The sequence below is a fragment of the Globicephala melas genome, chromosome 15 (genome assembly GCF_963455315.2).
Source record: "Globicephala melas chromosome 15, mGloMel1.2, whole genome shotgun sequence".
NCBI lineage: Eukaryota > Metazoa > Chordata > Mammalia > Artiodactyla > Delphinidae > Globicephala > Globicephala melas.
This window is the reverse complement of record NC_083328.1, coordinates 23,527,789-23,549,991: the sequence shown is the minus strand read 5'-3', so window position 1 is coordinate 23,549,991 and position 22,203 is coordinate 23,527,789. Positions and strand designations below refer to the sequence as shown.

Sequence of the window (22,203 nt, the reverse complement as noted above, 5' to 3'; positions counted from 1 at the left end):
AGGGCGAGGTTTCATGTAATTCTTTCAGGAAAGAACAAGAAATTCTAGATTAAATAATAAAACAAAAATTTAAAGTGTTTCATAATGAAGAAGTTGCTCTACCCATTCAAATGACAGTCATTTCTTTTTCTCAAATTATGAAGCCAAATTAACAAAAGTTAGAAACAATATTATAAGTATTAGTTACCTTGTGTCCTGGTTAAGATTATCTTTCTTAAGCAATATTCCCAGGAGATTTAATATAATTGAGAAATGTTTTTTTGTAGCTGTAGTTACAGTACTAATCACCGCTCCATCAAACAAGGATGGGGACGAGGAACTAAGACTACTAGATATAAAGTGGTCATGCCTGGAAGACAAAATTTGGATCATCTTTTCATCTCTCATTTTTTAAAAAAAGGCAATTCCAAAGTTAAGTCAATACACATTTTAAAAAATGTACTCTAGGGACTTCCTTGGTGGCGCAGTGGTTAAGAATCCGCCTGCCAATGCAGGGGACATGGTTCAATCCCTGGTCGGGGAAGATCCCACATGCCACAGAGCAACTAAGCCCTTGCGCCACAACTACTGAGCCTGCGCTCTAGAGCCTGCGAGCCACAACTACTGAGCCCGAGTGCCACAACTTCTGAAGCCCGTGCTCCGTAATAAGAGAAGCCACCGCAATGAGAAGCCCACTCACAACGAAGAATGGCTCCCGCTCGCCACTAGAGAAAGCCCGCACACAGCAATGAAGACCCAACACAGCCGAAAATAAATAAATTTATAAAATAAAATAAATTATAAAATAAATGTATACTCTAAAGGACCCATGTTCCCTTTTAAAAAAAAATTTTTTTTTCTTAAGAAGTATATGTAAATACATTACCTGGTACAATGAGAATACAATGTGTAGAGCACTGCGTACTGAATGGCAGGGAAGTGAACAGCCAGGTCGCCATGCACAATCATCAGATTCTTACTAAGGAGTGCAAAGACAGTTGGAGACAGCGCCCACATCTGATGACATACAAAAGAAAGTAAACGTATGGCTCCTCCAAGACATACAAGAGCATACAAAAAGTTTATCCTTCAAAATATGTCTACACATTTTTAAAAATTAAAATTGACAGATTTAAATTTGGAAACAAGCTAGTACACTAAACCTGGGATCAACAAATACTTCTTGTGAAGATGAGAGTAAATATCTCAGCCTTTGCAGGCCACATGACACCTCTGGTACAATGTCCAACTCCTCAACTCTGCCACTGCAGAGAGAAAAGTTACAGACAAAAAAACAGGAATAAAAGTGGCTATGTTCCAATAAAAATTCTTTACAAAAAGAGGTGATGCTTGGTGATGGTTGCACAATTCTGTGAGTATACTAAAAGTCACTGAATTGCATACTTTAAATGAGTATTATAATGTATATGAATTATATCTCAATATTTTTTAAAAAAAGAAAGGAAAAAAAAACACGTAGTGGGCTAGATTTGGTCCATGGACTGTAATTTGCTGATCCTTCGTCTAAACAAAGCCCTTGCACCCTTCAGTGTAGTAGATCGTATTTCCTCAGTTTTCCATGTACTTCAAATGGCAAGTTGCCCTGTCCAGTGAGAAAAAAGGCACACGCTGCCACTCTAAGTCTTTTCCATCCTTCCCTTTCTTTCCATTGCTAAGATACTCCTTTCCATCTGACTGCCCGGTCCCGACTCCCTCTCGTTTCCAGAGTGCAGGATGTAAACCTCAAATCTGAGCACAATGTGAATTTCTCAACAACCAAATTTTAGAATGCAAAGAATGGAAGAGTCTACCGCAGCCTAGCAGTGAGGGAAAGAGCAGCTATGGAGGGACACAGGGCAATCTGATCTAACAATATGGAAAGCATGCATATATAAACATCAAATCTTGACTCTTCCCTCCCTTCTCTCTTAGACTACATTATCCCCTTAATAATATCCCATTACTTTTCATTATAAATCATGTTTTTCAATCCTGCAAGGTCCACTAGGAGGGAGAAATATACTAACCACAGCAATAATTATAAATGAAAAGCATGGTCACTTCAAATTTCTTACAGGAAATCTTTATTCTTTTTCCAAAAGAATATATGAATGTTCCTAGAGAAAAGTAGTTAGTCAAAAAATAAGGACCATATGGAAGCACTAACTCTAGTGGGAAGAAGGAAAAGAGTACCAGGGGAAGAAGGGGTTGCATATTAAAAGGACTATACAAACTTGCCCTGTGGAAAATGTTGACAATTTTTCTAAAAGCATGCTAGAGTAAATAGGAGAAAGCATTAAAATGCATTTTGTAAAAATAGAATATAAAAAACTTATCAAGGAAAGCAAGAGCTAAACATAATGGCAAGAAAATATTCCTGTCAATTTTAATTATCCAGGCATGTCCAAAATATGGCGTTTGATCTATGTGATTCTGTAGACACACTGCCTTGATAGGTAAATGAAATATGTAAACAAGCAATAAGAAGAGGCTGAAATGGGATAAAACAAAGACATTACAAGTAAATACTCACCCCAATCAGTGAATTTTTAGCATTTCCAATTGTAGTCAGAGCACTGAGGTCAAATATAACTACAAATTTTGCATTGTCTACATTGAATACATGATTCTTAAAAGCCTCATGTTTTATTTCGGAACAGGCATCAGGAAGTTGTAGACTATGCAACAGGTTGTTTAGGGCACAAGTCATTTCTCCCAAAATTAATTTATAGGCAGTCTCCAGAACAGGAATATTCTTCAGGCTGAGCACTGCTTGATAAACAGCATGGGCTACAGCAACAACCTTAAAATAAGAATTCACGAAAGTGATAATTAAATGGAAAGTGTATTACTATCTGCATAATGGTGATGCACATCAGTTTAAGACTGATAAATTTACTGTCCAAAACACCAAAGACCTTAATTTTTCAAAAAGCAATTTAGGAAACCTACATAGTATCAGTAAGCATTTTAAAATCTATAAAGCTTTATTTAAAAAAGGGTCCTCTAAATTAAAAATGACAATGTGAAATTTCTTAAAAGTCCTTTTTTTTTTTTTCAAGCCAGTATCAAAACACATACAAACACCATTTTATTAAGATAAGTTTTCCTACATCTACTTAGAGAGTCTATAGTGGCTTTGACTGGGAGTCGGTTAAGAAGCTAACAATGAAGTATCATTTACAACATACACATCACATTTTAATAAAACAAATTTAATAAAATCTGAAAAAACTACCTGCATATCACTGATCAAAGTATACAGTATGAAAATCAAATATTAAGTGAATCATTATAATTTCTATATTCTAAATCAAATATTTATCATTTCGATTTCATTTATGTAGCCTACTAAGGAACAGGAGTCAAACCCTTCAATGACCTAAGTTTATCAAGTCTGATCAATGAATCACTTACCTCTTTTTCTTTATGATAACGCAAAAATAGTAGTTTAGATGATGGTATAAATAGTTTTTCTACAAATGATGATGGCAGTTTTGTATTTATCTGTTCAACAATCTAAAAGAATAAAATAAGAAATGAGCTATCAATTCACAAAAGAACATGGAGGAATCTTAAATGCATATTTCTAAGGGAAAAAAAAACAATATGAAAAGGCTGCATACTGTATGATTCTAACTATATGACACTCTGGAAAAGGCAAAACTATAGGGGCTTCCCTGGTGGCGCAGTGGTTAAGAATCCACCTGCCAGTGCAGGGGACGTGGGTTCGAGCCCTGGTCCGGGAAGATGCCGCCGAGCAACTAAGCCCGTGCGCCACAACCACTGAGCCTGCACTCTAGAGCCCACGAGTCACAACTATTGAGCCCACGTGCCACAACTACTGAAGCCCGCGTGCCTAGAGTCCATGCTCCACAACAAGACAAGCCACCACAATGAGAAGCCCGCACACAGCAACGAAGACCCAGTGCAGCCAAAAATAAATAAATTAAACCAAACAAACAAACAAACAAACAAAAACTATAGAGACAGTAAAAAGATCAGTGGTTGCCAGCCAGAAGAGGGGAGAGAATAGGTGGAACACAAGGGATTTTTAGGGCACTGAAACCCTTCTGCATGATACTGTAATGGTGAATACATGGCATTATACATTTGTCAAACCCACAGAATGTGCAATACAGAGAGTGAACCCTAAAGTCAACTATGGACTTTAATTCATAATGATGTCTCTATTTGGCTCATCAGTTGTAATAAAAGTACCACACTAAAACTAAAGATATTAGTAACAGAGGAAACTACTGGGGGAACAGGTTATATGGGAACTTTGTACATTCTGCTTAATTTTTCTGTAAACCTAAAAACTGCTCTGAAAATTAATCTATTAAAGAAAAAAGTAATATATCTAAGCTATATGTTTAGGCCTTAACATTGTGACATTAAAACGTTTAGATACCGAAATAGTATACATGTATTTACACTTAAACATGGGTTTTTTTTCACGTTGGCAAAGGGAAGTGTAACTATGGCAGAAATGTTTAGCAGAATGTCATCTAGAATTTGCTTTGAAATAATCCAGTTGGGGATGCAGGGATGGCAAGGAGGAGGCAGAGCGTAGGAGGCCTAGATGAAACCAGATGGGCCATGTGCTTCTAATTACAGAAACTGAGTATTAAGTATGCAGAGATTCATTATACTACTCTACTTTTTTTTAATATACTTCAAAAGGTCCATAATAAAAGGCGGAGAGAGGAGGGATATTTATGATTAAGAAAATAATAAAAACTATCAAAGAAGTTTTCATGTTTCAGAAACAAAACATAACAGGGTCTTTCAAAATAGCTATCAAGTACCTTCTCTACACAGTATTTATCAGGAGTGCTAGATAGTCTCATGTGAAGGATGATATTTCATCGAAATAAAGGATATTTCATCGGAAAAAAAAGTACAGCTACACTGAGATGAGCTCTCAAATACTAAAAGTACACAGATACTAGAGCAAAAACAAACTAGATTATATAGATAAGACTAATTAATGCAAAAAAACACAAACAAACAAGGGCTTAACTTCTTCCGCATCAATTTAAATTTAAGGGCCTGAATAAACATATTAAACAAAAAAGAATTCACATACCAATGTGAGTAAATTCAAGACTGAGATGATATAATCTGTACCACAAGTCCGGCAATTCTCCAGTTGATCTAATCCATATGTAATAACCATGTCACAATGTATAGTCATGCTAGGATCCAAGCTGCCGAGCAAAACACCAACACACTCATTAGCAGCTGTCAACACAGCCTCAGAAAAAAACACCTGGTTTGCAGCCGTCACACATCTCATTACTCTGTACAGAACCTGCAATGGGGAAAACAAGCAGCTTTAAAAAAAACTCATATTCTTCCACAGAGCAAGAAATATTTTCTATTTAATGCAGTTTCTATTGAAAATTAACTGCCTGCCTTGTCAGTAGTCTCTTAATATTCTAGTTCTCAGTGGCTGAATAATAATAAGGTATCTCTGGTACAATACACAAAAAGGATATTGCCTAAGTATTCTAAAGTACTATTGTGAGAGGAATGGAATTTGCCATACTCTATTTCCCTTATACCCAATTCTTATCCCCCCACCAAAGTCACTAAATGGTTGAAGTTCAGAATCTTCATAATAATCATGAAATACACCAGAACTTAGAACAGTAACAGTATTAACAACATGGGAATAACCTGCCGTGAGAATAACTTTCCGTAATCTAGCACTTGGACTTTTAATCAATCTTTTAAAACTAAATATCCAAGATAGCTTTAGCTTATGAAAGTTCATGTACTGATGCTCTCTATGTAAAGATAAATATAAACATTCTCATTCATAACATATAATACCTATTTGAGGATTATGAAAATCTTATCATTTCCAGCCCCAAAAAACCCCAGTAAACTATAGTAGTCAATGTACTACATTTCTCATAAAAATAACTTAGGAAAAAACAAGTACAGAAAAACAGACACAGAAAAGATTGATACAGAAAAATATTTCTCAAATTTTTCTGTAATATTCAACAACCACTACATATAGGGGTTTTTTGTAAACCTGCATATAGATTTAAAAGGCCTAAAAGACCATTTTTGGCAAGGACCTAAAAGACCTTCATAAAAGAGTACATTTAATATAGAACTATCCTGGAAAATGATACATTCCTGTCCTTTTGTTTTATAGATATAAATAAATAGATATAATAAACTGCTTTTATTTCAACACTGACAAAGTCATCAACCACCCATCTTTCAGACAGTAAAAATAAAAATACTAAACCACTTGGATCAGTTTCAAAATATTAACATATTAACATGCTGGTTTTAATTATCTTCAGGACATTTCTGCTCAAATACACAATTAACTTACCAAGAATTACATATATATATAATTAATGTCCTATTTTATCTAGCAAAGTGTTCAACGAAAGTAAATGCTCATAAAAGCTAGAATTTTACACTAGCAGTAAAATTTTAATCATTTAGGTTAAATCTTTTATGACTATCACACAGGTTTCTTCTCCCTTCTTATTCAAGCAGAATATAATGATGGGGGTTCATTTCTCACATTCATTACACTGAACCACTCACTGGACTGTAATACAGTGCAGCTGATGTCTGGGGCTGCTGAAATGTGGCAATCTAGCTACCTCTTATAATTGGTCTCAGGCTATTACATAGTTTAAGTTCTTATATCTTTATATCCTTTGATGTTAGGCTATCAAGTTGCTTCATCCTCTCATGCTTAGAGAAAATTACTTTTCGAGGCCTTCCCTGTTAAGAGTTATTCTTAGTATGTTGAAAAACTAAAAGGAGACACAATAATTTTAAAGCAAAACTCAGTATTATTAAAAAACTAAAGAATAAGATTTTAGAATTCATATTAAAAACAAGAATAAATGAACCTACAGAGAATCTCCTAAAAGAAAAGTTCATAGGCATTTAAAAATTCAGAGTGGACTTTTTTTCATCAGGTTGGGGGGTGAGGGGAGTGAGATATAGAATTCCCTACTTTTCTGGCCATTTAAGAAAGTGGCCAGACACCTACACACATGCTAAACAAATGAGGGATTAATAACAGCTCACTAGGTAAACAGAAGCATTTAAAAGAAAAGGCAATTTTTGCTGAATGATACTAAAGACTACTAAAACTTACATCTGTTACGTATGCCTCAGTAATTGGAGGACCCCGAATTGGGCTGAAACGTTCCCCAATGCTCCTCACCACAGTACTGAATACCCGGAGAAGCGCTGCCAACTTTGGTAAGGACACGGATGGAGGTGGAACATCTTCATCCACTGACTCCCCAGAGGCCACATGGCTGAGGTCCTAGATGTGAATTCAATAGCATTCTTATTTAAGTAAGACATTGTTTAAAAAACAAAAAACAACTCCCAATTTTTAAATCAATTAGCTTTATAATACATTTTTACAAATAAGGAGGAATTTCGGCTTATGAGAAAAGGAAACATGAATCTAAGTATAAAAGTAGATTTTGCTTCTCTAATTATTTAAATAAGCAAATATTAACCTCAATAGATTCTTTGAGCCACTCAAGTCAACAGTATACTAAGCCAATATTATTCACATGAAGAGCAAGGGGGTTGGGGGAGTTTAGAGGAGGTTGGTTTAAAAAATTATAAGACCTTAGAAGACCTAGCCTACAGATTTATAAGCTAGCTGAGGAAATTAGACATACTCAAAGGAAAAGATTAACAAAAAACGGGGTACTACAACCAACATATACCTACACATAATTAAGCACCAAAATAATCAAAGAGAATTCAATCTTAGGGATAGCAAAGGGAAGTCTCTACAAACTAGAATGGGTGGCTTATCAGAAGCAGATCAGCTTTAAAGGTGTGCTAGGAACCAAGACATCCTAGGCATAGGGGTAAAGAAACATGTGGAAGCAAAATATTCCCTCACTTTTCTCTGAAAGGGAGCAGATAGATTGGTAGAGTTAAGAGGCAGATAGATTGGTAGAGTTAAAAGTAGTGAAGTAACTGTTTGCTAGAAGTAGCAAAAGTATAAAGAAAAGATGAAGCTAAATCTTTACGGAAGCCTTGACCACCAAACAAGAATCTTGGTAATTACCAACTGAGTAGGGAAGAAACACTAAGATGGCAGGTTTAAGTCAGGACAGTGGCCAGGAAATCCAAGAACCAATAATAGACACTTCAACAGCAGTATTAAAGGTACCATACTCAAAGGTGGCTGAAGCCAAGCCTTGTCCTCCGAAGCATGATCCAAGATTGCCAATAGAAGTAAGAGAAAAAAGCCTTTAGGGGCTTTTATACAATATCAATTCACCTCTTTCATAACAAAAAATAAGAAACAACTGAAGAAAATGTCTTCAGGAAACTACCAGCCACCAAGATTATTTCAAGCTTTGGGAAATTAGGCCTGCAATTTTTCTATCTTTCTGGTAATTCTGCTGGCAACTTAAAAACATCTAAAAATAATTAAAATATTGCAATGGTCTCATAATTTTTGCTTAAATGTCAGGTGATCTGAATTGTTTTAAAATAAATCTAGCACTGCTTTAGATTTTTGTTTTTGCTTTTTTCTTACCTGAAATTTTAGGAAATAACTTCATTTTTTATATACTCACCTCAGCATATGCCTCCATGTCCTCTAGAAATTGACCAAGAAGAGTGGTAGAAAATGCAAGATCAGCTACCCAGAATGGCTCCAAACTCTGCAACCACCCTAGGAATCATACAAGAAATTTTGGAAGAGTAGAAAAAAATTTTAAGTCCAAGTTAAAAAATATTTAAGAGAATTCTTTTAAAAGGTATCTGGTTTTCAAGTTGCCCACTCTTGAAACATGCCCTATATCATAAAATTAGGACTGTAAACTGTTTTTTGTTTGTTTGGGGCCGTGCTGCGTGCTGCGCGGCTTGCGGGATAATATTTTCCCGACCAGGAACTGAACCCGGGCCCCCGCAATGGAAGCGCAGAGTCCTACGCACTGGACCACCAGGGAATTCCCTGTAAACCGTTTAATATACTAATGATTAACCACTACCTCTTTTAACGCTACAGAAATGAAAATTCTCCAGAAAGTAAAATATAATCTCATGTCCTTTTTTTTTTAATAAGTAGATTCAGTAGCCATACTGTCACTACACACAGGACTTAGACTAAAATGTGCCAATCTATGGCCACCTTGGCTTTCTTCTCCAGGGCCACACGTGGTCACCAAAAGCGTACACTCATCCCCCCAGGGGAAATGGGACCACTTGCCAGTGGAATTGAGAGAACTACTCTCACCTGTATATCTTAATTTCAGAAGTTTATTTCACCAAATAAGCTATGAGAAACTACAGCACCTGGAACAAGTTGAAATGTCCAAGTGAGTCATATCAGTCATTCATTTAACACGGAAAAAAAATTTTTTCTTTATCATTTATGACAATCCTCCAAATTAATCCATTTGTTTAATCAATAGAAAAACAATAAATCACGAATATCCAGGATCTTCCTTTCTACCCTTCAGGGTACTGCCACTGTGGTATCTCCTACCAGCACACGCAGCAAATGACTTGAGATAAAGTCCTTACTCACAGGTGCAACACTACAATCTGTATTTACTCTCCCTACCTACTACAAAAGTACACATTTTTCCTTTTAAAAGATAAATTTAGCTAACAAGTAATCTTCACCAAAATATCCTCTGAAGCAATTATTTTTCTTGCATTATCAAAAAAGTAGTGTTAACAGCTGGTCTTTGAGAAACGAACACTCCTTCCCACAATATTTAAATGACTGGTATATGCTGAAGGACTCACCAGACACCTGCTGTGTAAGCGAAGGTTTCTGAGTATGATCTATATGCCATCCGACTAATATGTCAACTGTATCCTGGATGGAGACAGAGAAGGGGACTAATCATTTTAAGGTCTTATTGCTATTCCAACCTGTGGAACATTTCAGAGTAAGAGAACCTAGAACATCTTACGTCCCACCTTCTTGACATTATACATTAAAGCGGGATTGGGAGGGGCAGGGCAGGAGAATAATGGAACTTTCTTTATGACACTGATGAAATATTTCTTTAAGTATTTTAAGGTATTAGTGTTAGCAAGTACAGATGGTATTTTTTATAAAGCTACATTATTGCATCATTCAATCCTGGACCTTAAAACCAATTATACTCAAAGGAGCAGAAACTCTGTTTTCTATCTAATTCCCCAGGTCCTCATACATGCAGCCAATCCCTTACCCCATCATCTGGGAAGAGGGGGCGGGGAACTCACCCTAAAATTAGTGCTGAAAATATGAGGGTAACATCGAGCTACCAAAAGAATGCACTTAACACATTTGCAAAGTAATTCTGGTGTATCCACATTTTCAAGAATGGACTGCAGGCTGGTCATTACAAGCTAAAAAATAAAAGTTACAAACCGTGAACATTTAATAAAACAGGGAGAAAACAAGCAAATTAGGTTCACTATTTAATAGTGACTATAGCCAAAACTGACTATATCAAAGAAAATAAATTCTATAGTTTTAGTTCCCAAAAAAGTTGAAAACATTTCAATCCACTGTTTTCCCCTCATTTAATATCTATTAACATTATTCCTAAGTAACATGTTTACATTGTTCCTAACTGCTCTCTTCAAAACCATGGGTGTGATTAAAATTTTAAGTAGAAAAACTAAGATGTGCTTGGGAAACTTGTCTTTAAAGTACCAGAATTATTTTCCAATTCAAAACATAGAGCACATGTTGTACGACTTATACTTTAAGATATTAGTACTTGCTTCAAATTGGAATGATTTAAAGAAGGTTAGCATGGCCCCAACACAAGAATGACACACAGGCTCATGTTACCACTATATATATATTTTAAATAAATATATGGCATACTACCTATAGAATATTTTGTAGCTAAAATTTTTTGTTAAAATCAATTTTTTCCCCAAAAGGAAAGTTCTTCTCTACAAAAGAATGATGTTATAAATATAGAAGAAATGCTACAATTAGAAAACCACCATTTTGCAACAGCCAATGCTATAATCTATACAATGCACAGAATATGAATGAATGCTAAAATCAAGTGAAATATTATGAAAAAATCAGGATATTCAGGAGGTCTCACAGTATCATGCCCACATTACTCACTAATTACAAAGGGAGAAAAATAAGCCTTCACAATGGAAAGATCTGGTTGGTCATCACCTTAACCAAGTGATGAAACTCTTTATCTAAGAGTTACGTGAACCTGAAGTTATATGCCTGCTAGTGTGATACAGCACTAAGTATGAACCCATGAAGTATTCGTGACCAAAATATTTGAACTGAATCTAAACAGGAAGGAATAATCAGACAAGCCCAAAACATAGAACGTTCTACAAAATAAGGGGGACAAAAAAGGGTGCAGAGAATTGTTCTACTTAAGAGGTTAAAGAGGCACACCACCATCTTCAAGAGATTAAAGATTCATCAATACATGAACCTTGATGGGATCCTGGGTTAAGACAAAAGTTATAGACATCTTAGTGGCAGCTGCAAAATTTGAACATGGATTGTCTTATGTGACAAAATTAATTTTCTTAGGTATGATTATAATGTTAATATGAGATTAGCCTTAACCTTAGCAGAGGCATGCTGAAGTATCACAGCATAAGCCATCATGATGTGTGGAATTTATTTTCAAACAGTTCAACAAAAAATCGTGTCTCTGTGTGTGTCTGTGTCTGTGTGTGTGTAGAAACAAAACAACTGCAGCAAAATGTTAATAAGTGACAGATCTAGGTAAAAGATATATGGATGTTTAATGTGCCAGCCCATCTGTTTTCCTGTGGATTTAAAATTTTTCAAAATAAATACTTGGGGAAATGTTCATATTATGAAAACTGTATGCAGAATAAGCCAAATTTGGTGTTATGCTGGTTAGTTACAAATTATTTTCTGCATCTTTTCCAAAGTTTTGTCACAACCTCTATTATCAAATAAAAATAAAATTTTTAAAGACAGAATAGATTTCTCATGTTTTTTAAAAATAATTAACCAAAATAAAACATACCATGAATTGTTTAATAAAAAAAAGCAAATTAAATAAAGATATCAAATATTCTAAAGACACCACATCCTAAATTTTTAAAAACATTAGCTCAACAAAAATTTACTTACTTATAACTTTGCTCAAAATTAAATTGGGAACGATCTTAATAATTCAGATACAGGGACTTCCCTAGTGGTGCAGTGGTTAAGAATCCACCTGCCAATGCAGGGAACACAGGTTTGATCCCTGATCCAGGAAGATCCCACGTGCCGCAGAACAACTAAGCCCGTGCGCCACAACTACTGAGCCTGCGCTCTAGAGCCCACGTACCCCCTGCAAACCACAACTACTGAAGCCCGCGCACCTAGAGCCAGTGCTCCTCAACAAGAGAAGCCACTGCAATGAGAAGCCCACGCACCGCAACAAAGAGTAGCCCCCGCTCGCCGCAGCTAGAGAAAGCCCGCGTGCAGCAACGAAGACCCAACACAGCCAAAAAAATAATAATAGTAATTCAGACACACAATTATTTATTTTATATCACTAGGAATAAGAATTTTTGACATATTATCAAAACTTTAGGCCCAAAGTAAGTTGTGGTGTTTAGTTTTTATCTCCCTCAAAAAATGTGAAGCCCCCTTCTACGTGGTTTTCCTCATGGAGCTTCTATTTTCAAATCTGTAAATGATTCTAGTACTACGCAAATTCAAAAGAAAGCTTCTAAAAAGCAAAAAGACAAAATTTTTAAAATAACTTACTTTAAATCTACCTTCAGTGTGTATCATTTACTCTAATTCAGAAACACGAGTTTTATTTACGTCATATATCAATCAGTATATAACCCCTATTCTAAGTTTCCTTTCTTTAAGCTCCCCTTCAAGGATGTGTGTTAAGGACAACTTTCTTCCCAAGCGCATCATCATTCCCCCCAACCCTCCAGAAATTCTTACCTGCATTACGGATGAAAAGGCTTTCTTTTCTCCTACAGTCTCTAGTGCTTTGTAGGTGGCACATAAGTAGAGGAGTTTAACTTCATCTTTTGCAGATGAGCTAAATTTGCTAAAAATCCATTTGAAGATCTTCTCAGCCTCATAGCTCAGAGAAGCACAAAGAAGGCCAAGACAGCAAGCTCCCTCCTGTCTCAACTCCTGAAGCAATTTGCTACTGTGTTTATTTTAATGCAAACAAAACAAAATACACAAAAAGCTTAAGCTTTCAAAGATGACAAGAATGACACATCTTACAACAGAATGTCTTAAATGATTTTATAATTTTTATTCAAACTACACAAAAGGTTGAAGTTTTATCCACTTCAAATATTCTCTCTATTCTGTCTCCTGCAATGCCAAAAGTACCTTTGTTAAGACTTTAGATTTCCTTTATAGAATCAATTATTTACAAACAGTAAGGAAAGGCTTAGAAATACTAAAATTCAGACTTCAAATTCCATCTCAAACTACATTAACTGATTTGCAGAAAAGGGCAGCAACAAGTGATCAGATAAAACACACTATATAATTATATACTTGGTAATATTCAATATGTAAGGACTATAAAATAGGAAATGGTAATAGTTAAATACAGTAAACTTAAAGGACAACACTGATTTAAGTATTATATTAATGAGAAACTATATAAAATAAAACCATCAAAAAGCAGTAAGGTTCGTGATCTGCTGAGATGAGTTTTGGATGCTTTCCAACACTGCAATTCTTTAGGAATCACCATATGAAGAAATGACTGCACACCTTTGGAGAACCCCAGTAGCCTCAGAGGATAGATGGCCTGAATCCACTGTTGCCCAAAGAAAGAAGCTCCCTTTCACCTCTACTCTCTAAGCAGTTTCCAAATGCTCTAGTTTACAAAAGTTAATTGCATTCATTCACACTTGCATTAAGAGTTTACGTCATTCTACAAGTCAATGCTCAATTATTCAGTCATGTTGACAAATTAAAAAGAAGAATGGCTCTCCCTTTCAAGTGGATTCGTTTGTATTCAGTGGTAATTACTGTTTAAATATTTTTACACAAATAAAGATGACAAGAGAACCCAGTTAAACATTAAGTAGATGTTCATAAATGAAGCCAATGGGTTTATCTTCTTGTACACTTTTTAATAGTTTCTAAAAATATATTTTAGTCTTTTAAATTACTTACCTTTCATTAAGCACATCATGTACAGCAACCAAGATATTATCCAATTGTTTAACTAGTACCTTAAAAAAAAACACATTAATAAAAGCTTCAGATTCCTATACTTTTAAGAATAACACTGTGTACTTTCTTTTTTTTTTAACTTGTGTTTCCCTCCAAATTATAACTGGACCACACCTTACTTTTCTTATTATTCCCAGGTCCCAATTATATCATAAGTTAAGAGTGTCATAAGTTTCCTTTCAGACTCTGAAAGAAAATTACCCATAGGAAATATACAGCCATGATCATCAATGGGGGGGAAAAAAAACTTAAAAAGCTTGTTTCATTTACTCTGAAATGCATTTTTAAAACAAAAGATGGATTGATGGATAGAGGAAGAGGTAGAGAGATATATGATACAGTCATACGATAAAAGTGTTAATGACAGAGCTTAGACACTATGATATTCACTGTAAAATTCTCTCAATTTGCTGTGTATTTGAAATTTTTCATAATAAAATGGGGAGGAGGGTTGGAGGAAGCTTGCTTTGAACCAAATGTTATTTGACTCACTATACCATTTCATTAATTTTCTCCTGTTCTATATCAAGTTCTTTTTTAAATTATTTATTTATTTATGGCTGTGTTGGGACTTTGTTGCTGCGTGCGGGCTTTCTCTAGTTGCGGCAAGCGGGGGCTACTCTTCTTTGCTGTGCGCGGGCTTCTCATTGTGGTGGCTTCTCCTGTTGCAAAGTACGGGCTCTAGGCACTCGGGCTTCAGCAGTTCTGGCACGCGGGCTCAGTAGTTGTGGCTCGGAGGCTCTAGAGTGCAGGCTCAGTAGCTGTGGCGCACGGGCTTAGTTGCTCCACGACATGTGGGATGTTCCCAGACCAGAGCTCGAACCCATGTCCCCTGCATTGGCAGGCAGATTCTTAACCACTGCCACCAGGGAAGCCCTATAGCAAGTTCTTAATTTAACATTAGGAGACTTACTTGGAGGGTGAAGAAATTTGTAACTGCTCCTGTATTTTATTTTTTTTGTTGGCCGGGCCACACGGCTTGTGGAATTTCAGCTCCCTGACCAGGGATTGAACCCGGGCCACAGCAGTGAAAGCCCGGAATCCTAACCACTAGGCAACGAGGGAACTCCCTCCTGTACTTTACTCTTTAAAGTGTTTTTCCATTTATTTAGCCCAGGCCACCAAACTTACCCATGAACAAAATATGTACCTCCTACCCCAATTTCACATATGAAAAACAGAGATATTCTGTCCTGGAACACAGAAAAAAAATTCCGAGGACAACAGAATAAATGTGTAAAAGGTCAAAAGCACTTTATTGCAGAAGGAACCAAACAATGTGGATCTAACATTTGTATAGATAAATTATACATTAGGGGCATTAAGTTCTAGACCACCATAATATAGGCCAAATCAATCTGGAATAAGGAATCCCTATTATTTTTCCTTGGAAGCAAAACTTTTCCCTTCTTAAAACCACTCTAAAAAAAAAAAAAAAAAAAAAAAAAACCACTCTAGGTAACATTATCTACTAAACTATGGAAAAATGAAACTGATCAACATTTCCAAACATACTATACTGACCAGCTTATTTTCTGGTTGCTGAATAAATTCTTTCAACTGCTTTACAGTAGCCAGTCTTCGGTCTCTGTCGTCTTCCCGGGTGATCCTCCGAAGAAGATTCGACAGTCGAGACTCATCAGAATAAGACATCGATCGCTCTGTGAATATAAACATTGAGTATGAATCAGCACAGAAACTTTACAGCCCAAATATTTTAAAGTATATTAAAAATCACAGTCCACCAGACAATAAAAGCTCAATGAATGTAGGTCCTTTAACACTTCAGTTCATCACTATAAACCCAGCCCCAGCAGACTGCGGGCACACAGCAGACCCTCAAAAAGGATATGCAAACATCTCATTCCAGAGGATCAACTGACAGAGAAAAAAGAAAGGCTTAGAAATTATTCTCTTCGAATCTGTTCCAAACTGTTTTCAACATCTAGGTAAAGAGCATAGGTTAAGAAACTTCAACAGGTTAGGGATAAAGTCTCTATCAGGCAGAAACAGGGTACATGCTTCTATTTCTCACCTAGGTCTCCCACTGGAGGGGAGCCTCTTGTTCACATCATCATCATTTTCCTAGGACAAAGTTTTGGTGAATGGCAATCACATATTCAGTTCAACAAATGTCTAATTACCACCTGCCATGTGCAAGTATGCTGCCACAAGGAAAGTGGCAAATCAAAACTTTTCTTCCCTTTTTTAATGACAAGAACAAGCAGGAGTACTCAAAATGCTGAACACTACTAATAAAGATGGTTTTAAGTACTAAATTTTTCTTTTTAAATTTCCAGCTGCACAATTTATCATCATTAACCCATGTACATTAACACAAACCACATTAAAGGGTCTGACAGTTTCATTTCTAATGAATGAAAGGAAAATAGATAATAAAAGAAATTACAACATCTGAGAGAAGGAATAAGATTTTTAAAAATCCCTAGCCTATAGAGTATTTTCAGTAAGGATGACTGCTAAAAATGTATTTAGGTTACTAGTCAGGAAATCTAGGCTCTATTTACAATTCTACCCCTAGCAAACTGCATAACTCTGAGCTTGCAAGGGGGATCTAAACTAAATAAGCTTTAGAGTCACTTTCTAACTCTATCATACCTAAATCTAAGACTTCAAACACCGGTGGTTTTTTTTTTTCTTTTTTTTGGCCGCACCACTTGGCATGCAGGATCTTAGTTCCCTGGTCAGGGATTGAACCCGTGCCCCCTGCAATGAAAGCGCAGAGTCCCAACCACTTGACCACGAAGGAAGTCCCTTCAAACACTTTTGAGACAGTATAGGCTTTGACTAGTCATTCCATTTTAGAAAATTTATCGAAATTTTTTTTAAACTGCATGCAAAAAACTATAAACACAAAGATGTTCACCAAGATACACACAACACACACACAAAGCCGTCACTGGGAAAAAACGGTCATAAACTAAATGTCCAAAGAGTAATTATACCCAACAAAGTGTATAAATCAGAAATCTTGATTTCTTAAGCAGCTTTACCAATACAATAAATTTCTCTTTTAGAAAAAAAAAATGATCATTACCTTTAATCCTATGAATTTTCGAGACACTTTACCTATAGAGTGAGGTTTGTGTTATAAAGCAAGAAGCAGTAACTGTGTATTTAACTTTAGAAAAGGGCCCAGTCCATGTACACCCCTACCCTCACCCTAGAGTTCAAGGACTTGCTGCAGTAAGAGTCCACTATACATTCAGTATCCACTATAATCAGGAAAATCCTTTCTTTAAAATCTTACCCAGTCTTCTAATCTTATTTTAAGAGAATTCTCCTTTAAAAAGTATTAAAAACCTTCTTGTGGTAATTCATGGTAGGGAACAGTTCACAGGAAAAGGAATGCAAACAATTATCACCTGCACATGTTTCTCAACTCAGTAAGCTAACCAACTCACACAGGTGCAAGGCACTGGTACAGAAAGAGGCATTTAGGAGATGTCTCAGCAGAGGCTTGTGTGATTGTCCCCAGTTTACCCAGCCTTACCCTGTGATTTCCTCATGTCTTTGATGGCTAACGCACGACTGCCATGCTGAATACTGGTGAACTCAGGGCTGGTCACATTGTTAACTCTCAGCTCTTGCCCCAACGACTTCCGACCATAAGTATTTTCCCCAGATCCTCCATTGACACTGTAGCCACCTAAAAGCAGCAACATTTACATTATTTCAATAGGGCTCTTTGTTTCACTCAATCAATTCCTGATAGTTCAGGTTCTTCTGACCCAATCTGCAGTTCAACCAGCCTTGGCTTCTACTCTTTCCCTGTGATGCATGCATTGATTTCATTTTGTTATCTTCAGTGGAAGATAAGAAGAGAAATGGAAACTAAATCAACTCAGATTTTGTACTTTAAAACTTTTCAGAAGTCTAGAGGAGAGACAGTAGTCAGGAAAGCCTTAGTGATAATATTGCATTTTGGGGGCAAGGAAACTGCATTTATGTATTGCGTGTGTGAAAAGTACATTTAAATTTTTTTTTAATTAAGGGGGTAAACTTAAGAAGTTTCAAGAACAGCACTGTGTGTAATATTTATATTTTAAACATATTAGAAGAGAGAGGTGAGGGAGCGAGAGACAGGCAAGGAGGAAGAAAGGGAGAGGTAGCTAGGTTAAAAAAAACAAACGCACAAAAAACATGCCTCTAGCAGCAAGGAAATATATATACCCTTTTCGTCATTCTGTATGTCAGCATGGATTCTGGTATCATCGTGCCTTTGCCGAGACACCACAGCTGAATTTGAAGGTTGCAGTCCATAAGAGGAAGACCCACCCCTATCTCTGGATGAAGAATATTTTAAATTATCTGGGTCGGCTGATGCACTATCAGTTCTGCAAAGAGAGAAAAGTATATAAGGTTACAACTTTAAACAAACATTTTGATAACCCAAATCATAAATCTTTCTTTCATACATGCCTCTCCCCTCATTACTATTATACATAAGCATTCCAATGTGTAATAAGAAGTCTTTCAACTGGGAAGGGATTGTCAATGGATGAAATACCAGCTTTTCAGCCCCTCCTGCTATCTAAAGACCCATACAGAAATATAAATAACTACCAGGACTAGGGTGGCCAACGCAAACCTTAACAGGTTTTAGCACTGAAAGTTCCATGTCTTAAGTACTCCCTCAGTCCCAGGCAAACTGAGACAGTTGGTCACCCTGGTCCCAGGATTCTTTTCACATGACTTGATAAAAGGAATAGTTCTTCCTAAATCTCCTCCTCCCAGAACAGGGTTTTAACCAGTGGAAAAATTACAATCTTCCCAGTCATAAAAATAAAAAAAACACTGGCAACATATCAGGCAGGGGCAATGTGTTACCAAATTATTTTTAAAGTACTGCCTCATGGCAATGTGGCTCTCTCCCTCTCTCACCTAAATTTGTAACTTGACTATTTGGTGGGAAAATAAATTATAGAATGAAATTTGAAAGCAAGCTCAATAGGATATTAGGAAAGAACACATTAGCTGCAAAGATTGTTTTAATGTATGGCAATACTGAGGACTTCACTGAAGAGTCCTCATATAAAGAATATCTATTAAAATTATTAAAAATGAGGAAAATAAAAGCAAAGTGTCAGGAATCCAATAAAGCTGAAGGTTGCAGTCCATAATCTATTTAAAATTCAAGTACCGCCTAGAATAATCCGAGATACCTGATATTAACAAGCTGCTCAGCCCCAGGATAAAATTAGTACCCTTATCTAAGGATCATCTCTATGCCTCAATGTCCCCATCAGTAAAATAGGGAGCTAAACTTTATAATTTCTCATGAGCCTTATTCTTCCATCAACCATAAGGTATCAAGAATAAAAAAACATGGGCTTCCCTGGTGGCGCAGTGGTTGGGAGTCCGCCTGCCAATGCAGGGGACGCGGGTTCGTGCCCCGGTTCGGGAGGATCCCGCGTGCCGCGAAGCGGCTGGGCCCGTGAGCCGTGGCCGCTGGGCCTGCGCATCCGGAGCCTGCTCCGCAACAGGAGAGGCCACAACAGTGAGGGGCCCGTGTACCGCAAAAAAAAAGAAATAAAACACTAACTACCCTATGGCAGCATATGAAAAATACCAAGAAAAAAGTTCCTCTGCTATTGATATTTCTTCTGAGAGGAACAACCTTCTGGAAAAAAATCACTTTTATGATACTTACTAAAACACCTGCTGCACCCATAATTATCTGGAAAAGTTAAGGACACTGGCAAGAGCAGAAACTGAGCTATTCCTCAACCCCCATGGCCCTCCCCTATGTGTAAAAAAAAGTGTCTGTGTATTTCATTTCGAGTTTATCATCCTTTCGTTGCCCCCCCAAGAACACTAAATATGAAAAGGTGCATAGGCTCAGACACCCTGATCTGTACCTACTGCAATCACTGTTAATACAGAATGTAGACAAATAGGTTCAATTAAACTTGGATACCTATGTGGCACCAATCTAAATTATTCCTGAAGGCTCTCAATCTGAAACTTGATAAAAATCCATAACCCTAGCATACTATGCATATAACTAAGGTTCCATAGTGAAGTATCTTCTTCAAACATTCAGAGTTCACTTGTTGACAAAGCTCAGAACTTCCAACATATGAAAAATAAAATCTATGGAATTTCAAAAAAAATGTATTAGGATATTTTCTAAGTATACTAAGTATAAGCATTTAAATACCTTTACCACTAAATGGAGCATGAGAACTTTTTAAAACTAACATAATGATCTACCCCCATGTATCTAAAATAGCACACTAAATGAGCACCTATAATAAACCATAACATACCATTAATTTCTAAAAGGGAACTGAAAAATAAAAGAGGACTTATGAGCTTTTCTGGCAGATTTTGAACCTGTCTATACGTATAGCATCTAACACAACCTAGAAAAGGAAGCTGTTAGTACATGAATGAATAAAATAATTCTAAAACATCAAGATAACTTAAGTCTATCAATATTTAAATGAATATCTAAATAATCTGAATTTCTAATTTTCATTATGCTTATGCATCACATATATACTCTTACCATTGAGAGTTAAATATTTGTATCTTTTTCTGGTGACATACCAGTAAACACAAGGCAATAGCGAATATGGGTTAAAAAAAGATCTGGGCTCAAATCCCAGCTCTAGCACTGAAAAGGTATGTGTGACTGCACAAGGAACTTAATTTCCAAGCCTCAGTTGTCTTTTGCATAAAATGGGGATAATACCTATCTATTATATAATGTTATTGTGAGGCTTAAGAAAGATAAGTTCTTAAGAAATACTTAGCTTTTAAGGTACACTTGAAGTTATTATGACCATAATAGTAAATATACTTAAGGTTTTCAGTCTAAACAAATAAATATAAATAGTTCATAAACATATGAATATGATCAAAACAAGTTTTTATACTCAACATACAATAGCTGATTTTAACTTCTTCACTGAAGAAATTAAGCAATCTACTGCTACCAACAAATCCATTGCTAACTAGGAAGCACTGATTTCAAACTAAACTGAAAAAAAACAGGAACAACCTCCCAATTTGTTAGAAATACACGTTTTTAAATCTCATTAGTAATAAACACCAAGTTTTTTTTTTTTTTTTCCAGAATTTGGGTTTTCAGAAATATAGCAAAAAATTCACTAGGGTAGAACTACTGTCTCAGAACTGTCTAAAAACTCCCTGGTTGCTAAGTTCTTCCAATACAAACTGATCAAAATATTTCTAACCAGAATTCAAGTTATAGGTATTCTGAACCCAAAAGCACAAAATAGTTCAGCATTTATATGAAATCTCTATTTTTATAATATCTAGACAGCTTAGTTCTCAAAAAGTCAATATCAGGCAGTTAGCACCAACAAGATCATCCCAGTCCAATAAATAGAAAACTGTTAAGAACAGAAATGAGCACTTAAAATGAGGCAATCAAAGGCACAAAATAGAAAATGCAGATTTGAACTCAAAGAGGCAGGCATAAATGTTAAGCTAGTTATAAGGGCTGAAAAAGCTATCATCTGCCAGAATTAGTGTCTCAATTTAGTGATAAAAAGAAAATGTATCTGTTAAGACTAAGTATCCTAGCAAGAATCCAAAAATACCTCCACAGCCCCTTTAATACTCTAAAAATACTATGGAGAGAGAGAGGGAAAAAAAAGAAATGCATAAATTCCCCAAAATGATTAAACTGAAGTTAAAGCCTGATGTACATGCCACATGAGAGGTAAGTTTCTAAAGCTCATACCTCAAAAATCGCATACTGTATAATATGGAGCCTTTGTGATGTTTTTGCATCAAGTCAATCTGTAAGACAGTAGTTACAATATTAGTGAAGACAGTGGGTTAAAACATTTGTTGTTCAAACATGAAGCAAATATCATTTATGGGTTAGGTGCTTTTAATTGCACTATGGCCCTCTAGGGTTCATATGTTGAAGCAAAAACTGAGATGGCACATGCCACTCTATGCCTTAGAGAACAGAGGCTTAAGGTGGCAACAAAAAAATTTTTAGT

At 36.1% G+C, this 22,203-nt stretch overlaps 1 protein-coding gene and 1 non-coding gene across 2 annotated transcripts in view; one reads left to right on the top strand and one right to left on the bottom strand.

The window, feature by feature from the left end:
- Positions 1 to 22,203, bottom strand: part of SMG1 (SMG1 nonsense mediated mRNA decay associated PI3K related kinase) — a 97,848-nt gene that overhangs the window by 54,136 nt on the left and 21,509 nt on the right. The window contains exons 2-15 of the mRNA XM_030847169.2: positions 18,392 to 18,555; positions 17,712 to 17,867; positions 15,722 to 15,858; positions 14,138 to 14,196; positions 12,932 to 13,145; positions 10,234 to 10,359; positions 9,766 to 9,838; positions 8,586 to 8,683; positions 7,127 to 7,300; positions 5,072 to 5,296; positions 3,397 to 3,498; positions 2,513 to 2,782; positions 866 to 996; positions 188 to 349 (exon numbers count right to left, since the gene is read on the bottom strand). Coding sequence (XP_030703029.2) covers positions 188 to 349; positions 866 to 996; positions 2,513 to 2,782; positions 3,397 to 3,498; positions 5,072 to 5,296; positions 7,127 to 7,300; positions 8,586 to 8,683; positions 9,766 to 9,838; positions 10,234 to 10,359; positions 12,932 to 13,145; positions 14,138 to 14,196; positions 15,722 to 15,858; positions 17,712 to 17,867; positions 18,392 to 18,555 — 2,091 coding nt within the window. The remainder of the gene's footprint in view (positions 1 to 187; positions 350 to 865; positions 997 to 2,512; positions 2,783 to 3,396; positions 3,499 to 5,071; positions 5,297 to 7,126; positions 7,301 to 8,585; positions 8,684 to 9,765; positions 9,839 to 10,233; positions 10,360 to 12,931; positions 13,146 to 14,137; positions 14,197 to 15,721; positions 15,859 to 17,711; positions 17,868 to 18,391; positions 18,556 to 22,203) is intronic.
- On the top strand, positions 10,718 to 10,826 carry LOC115847400 (U6 spliceosomal RNA). Its single transcript, XR_004037296.1, has one exon. It is a non-coding gene; the product is annotated as a U6 spliceosomal RNA (small nuclear RNA).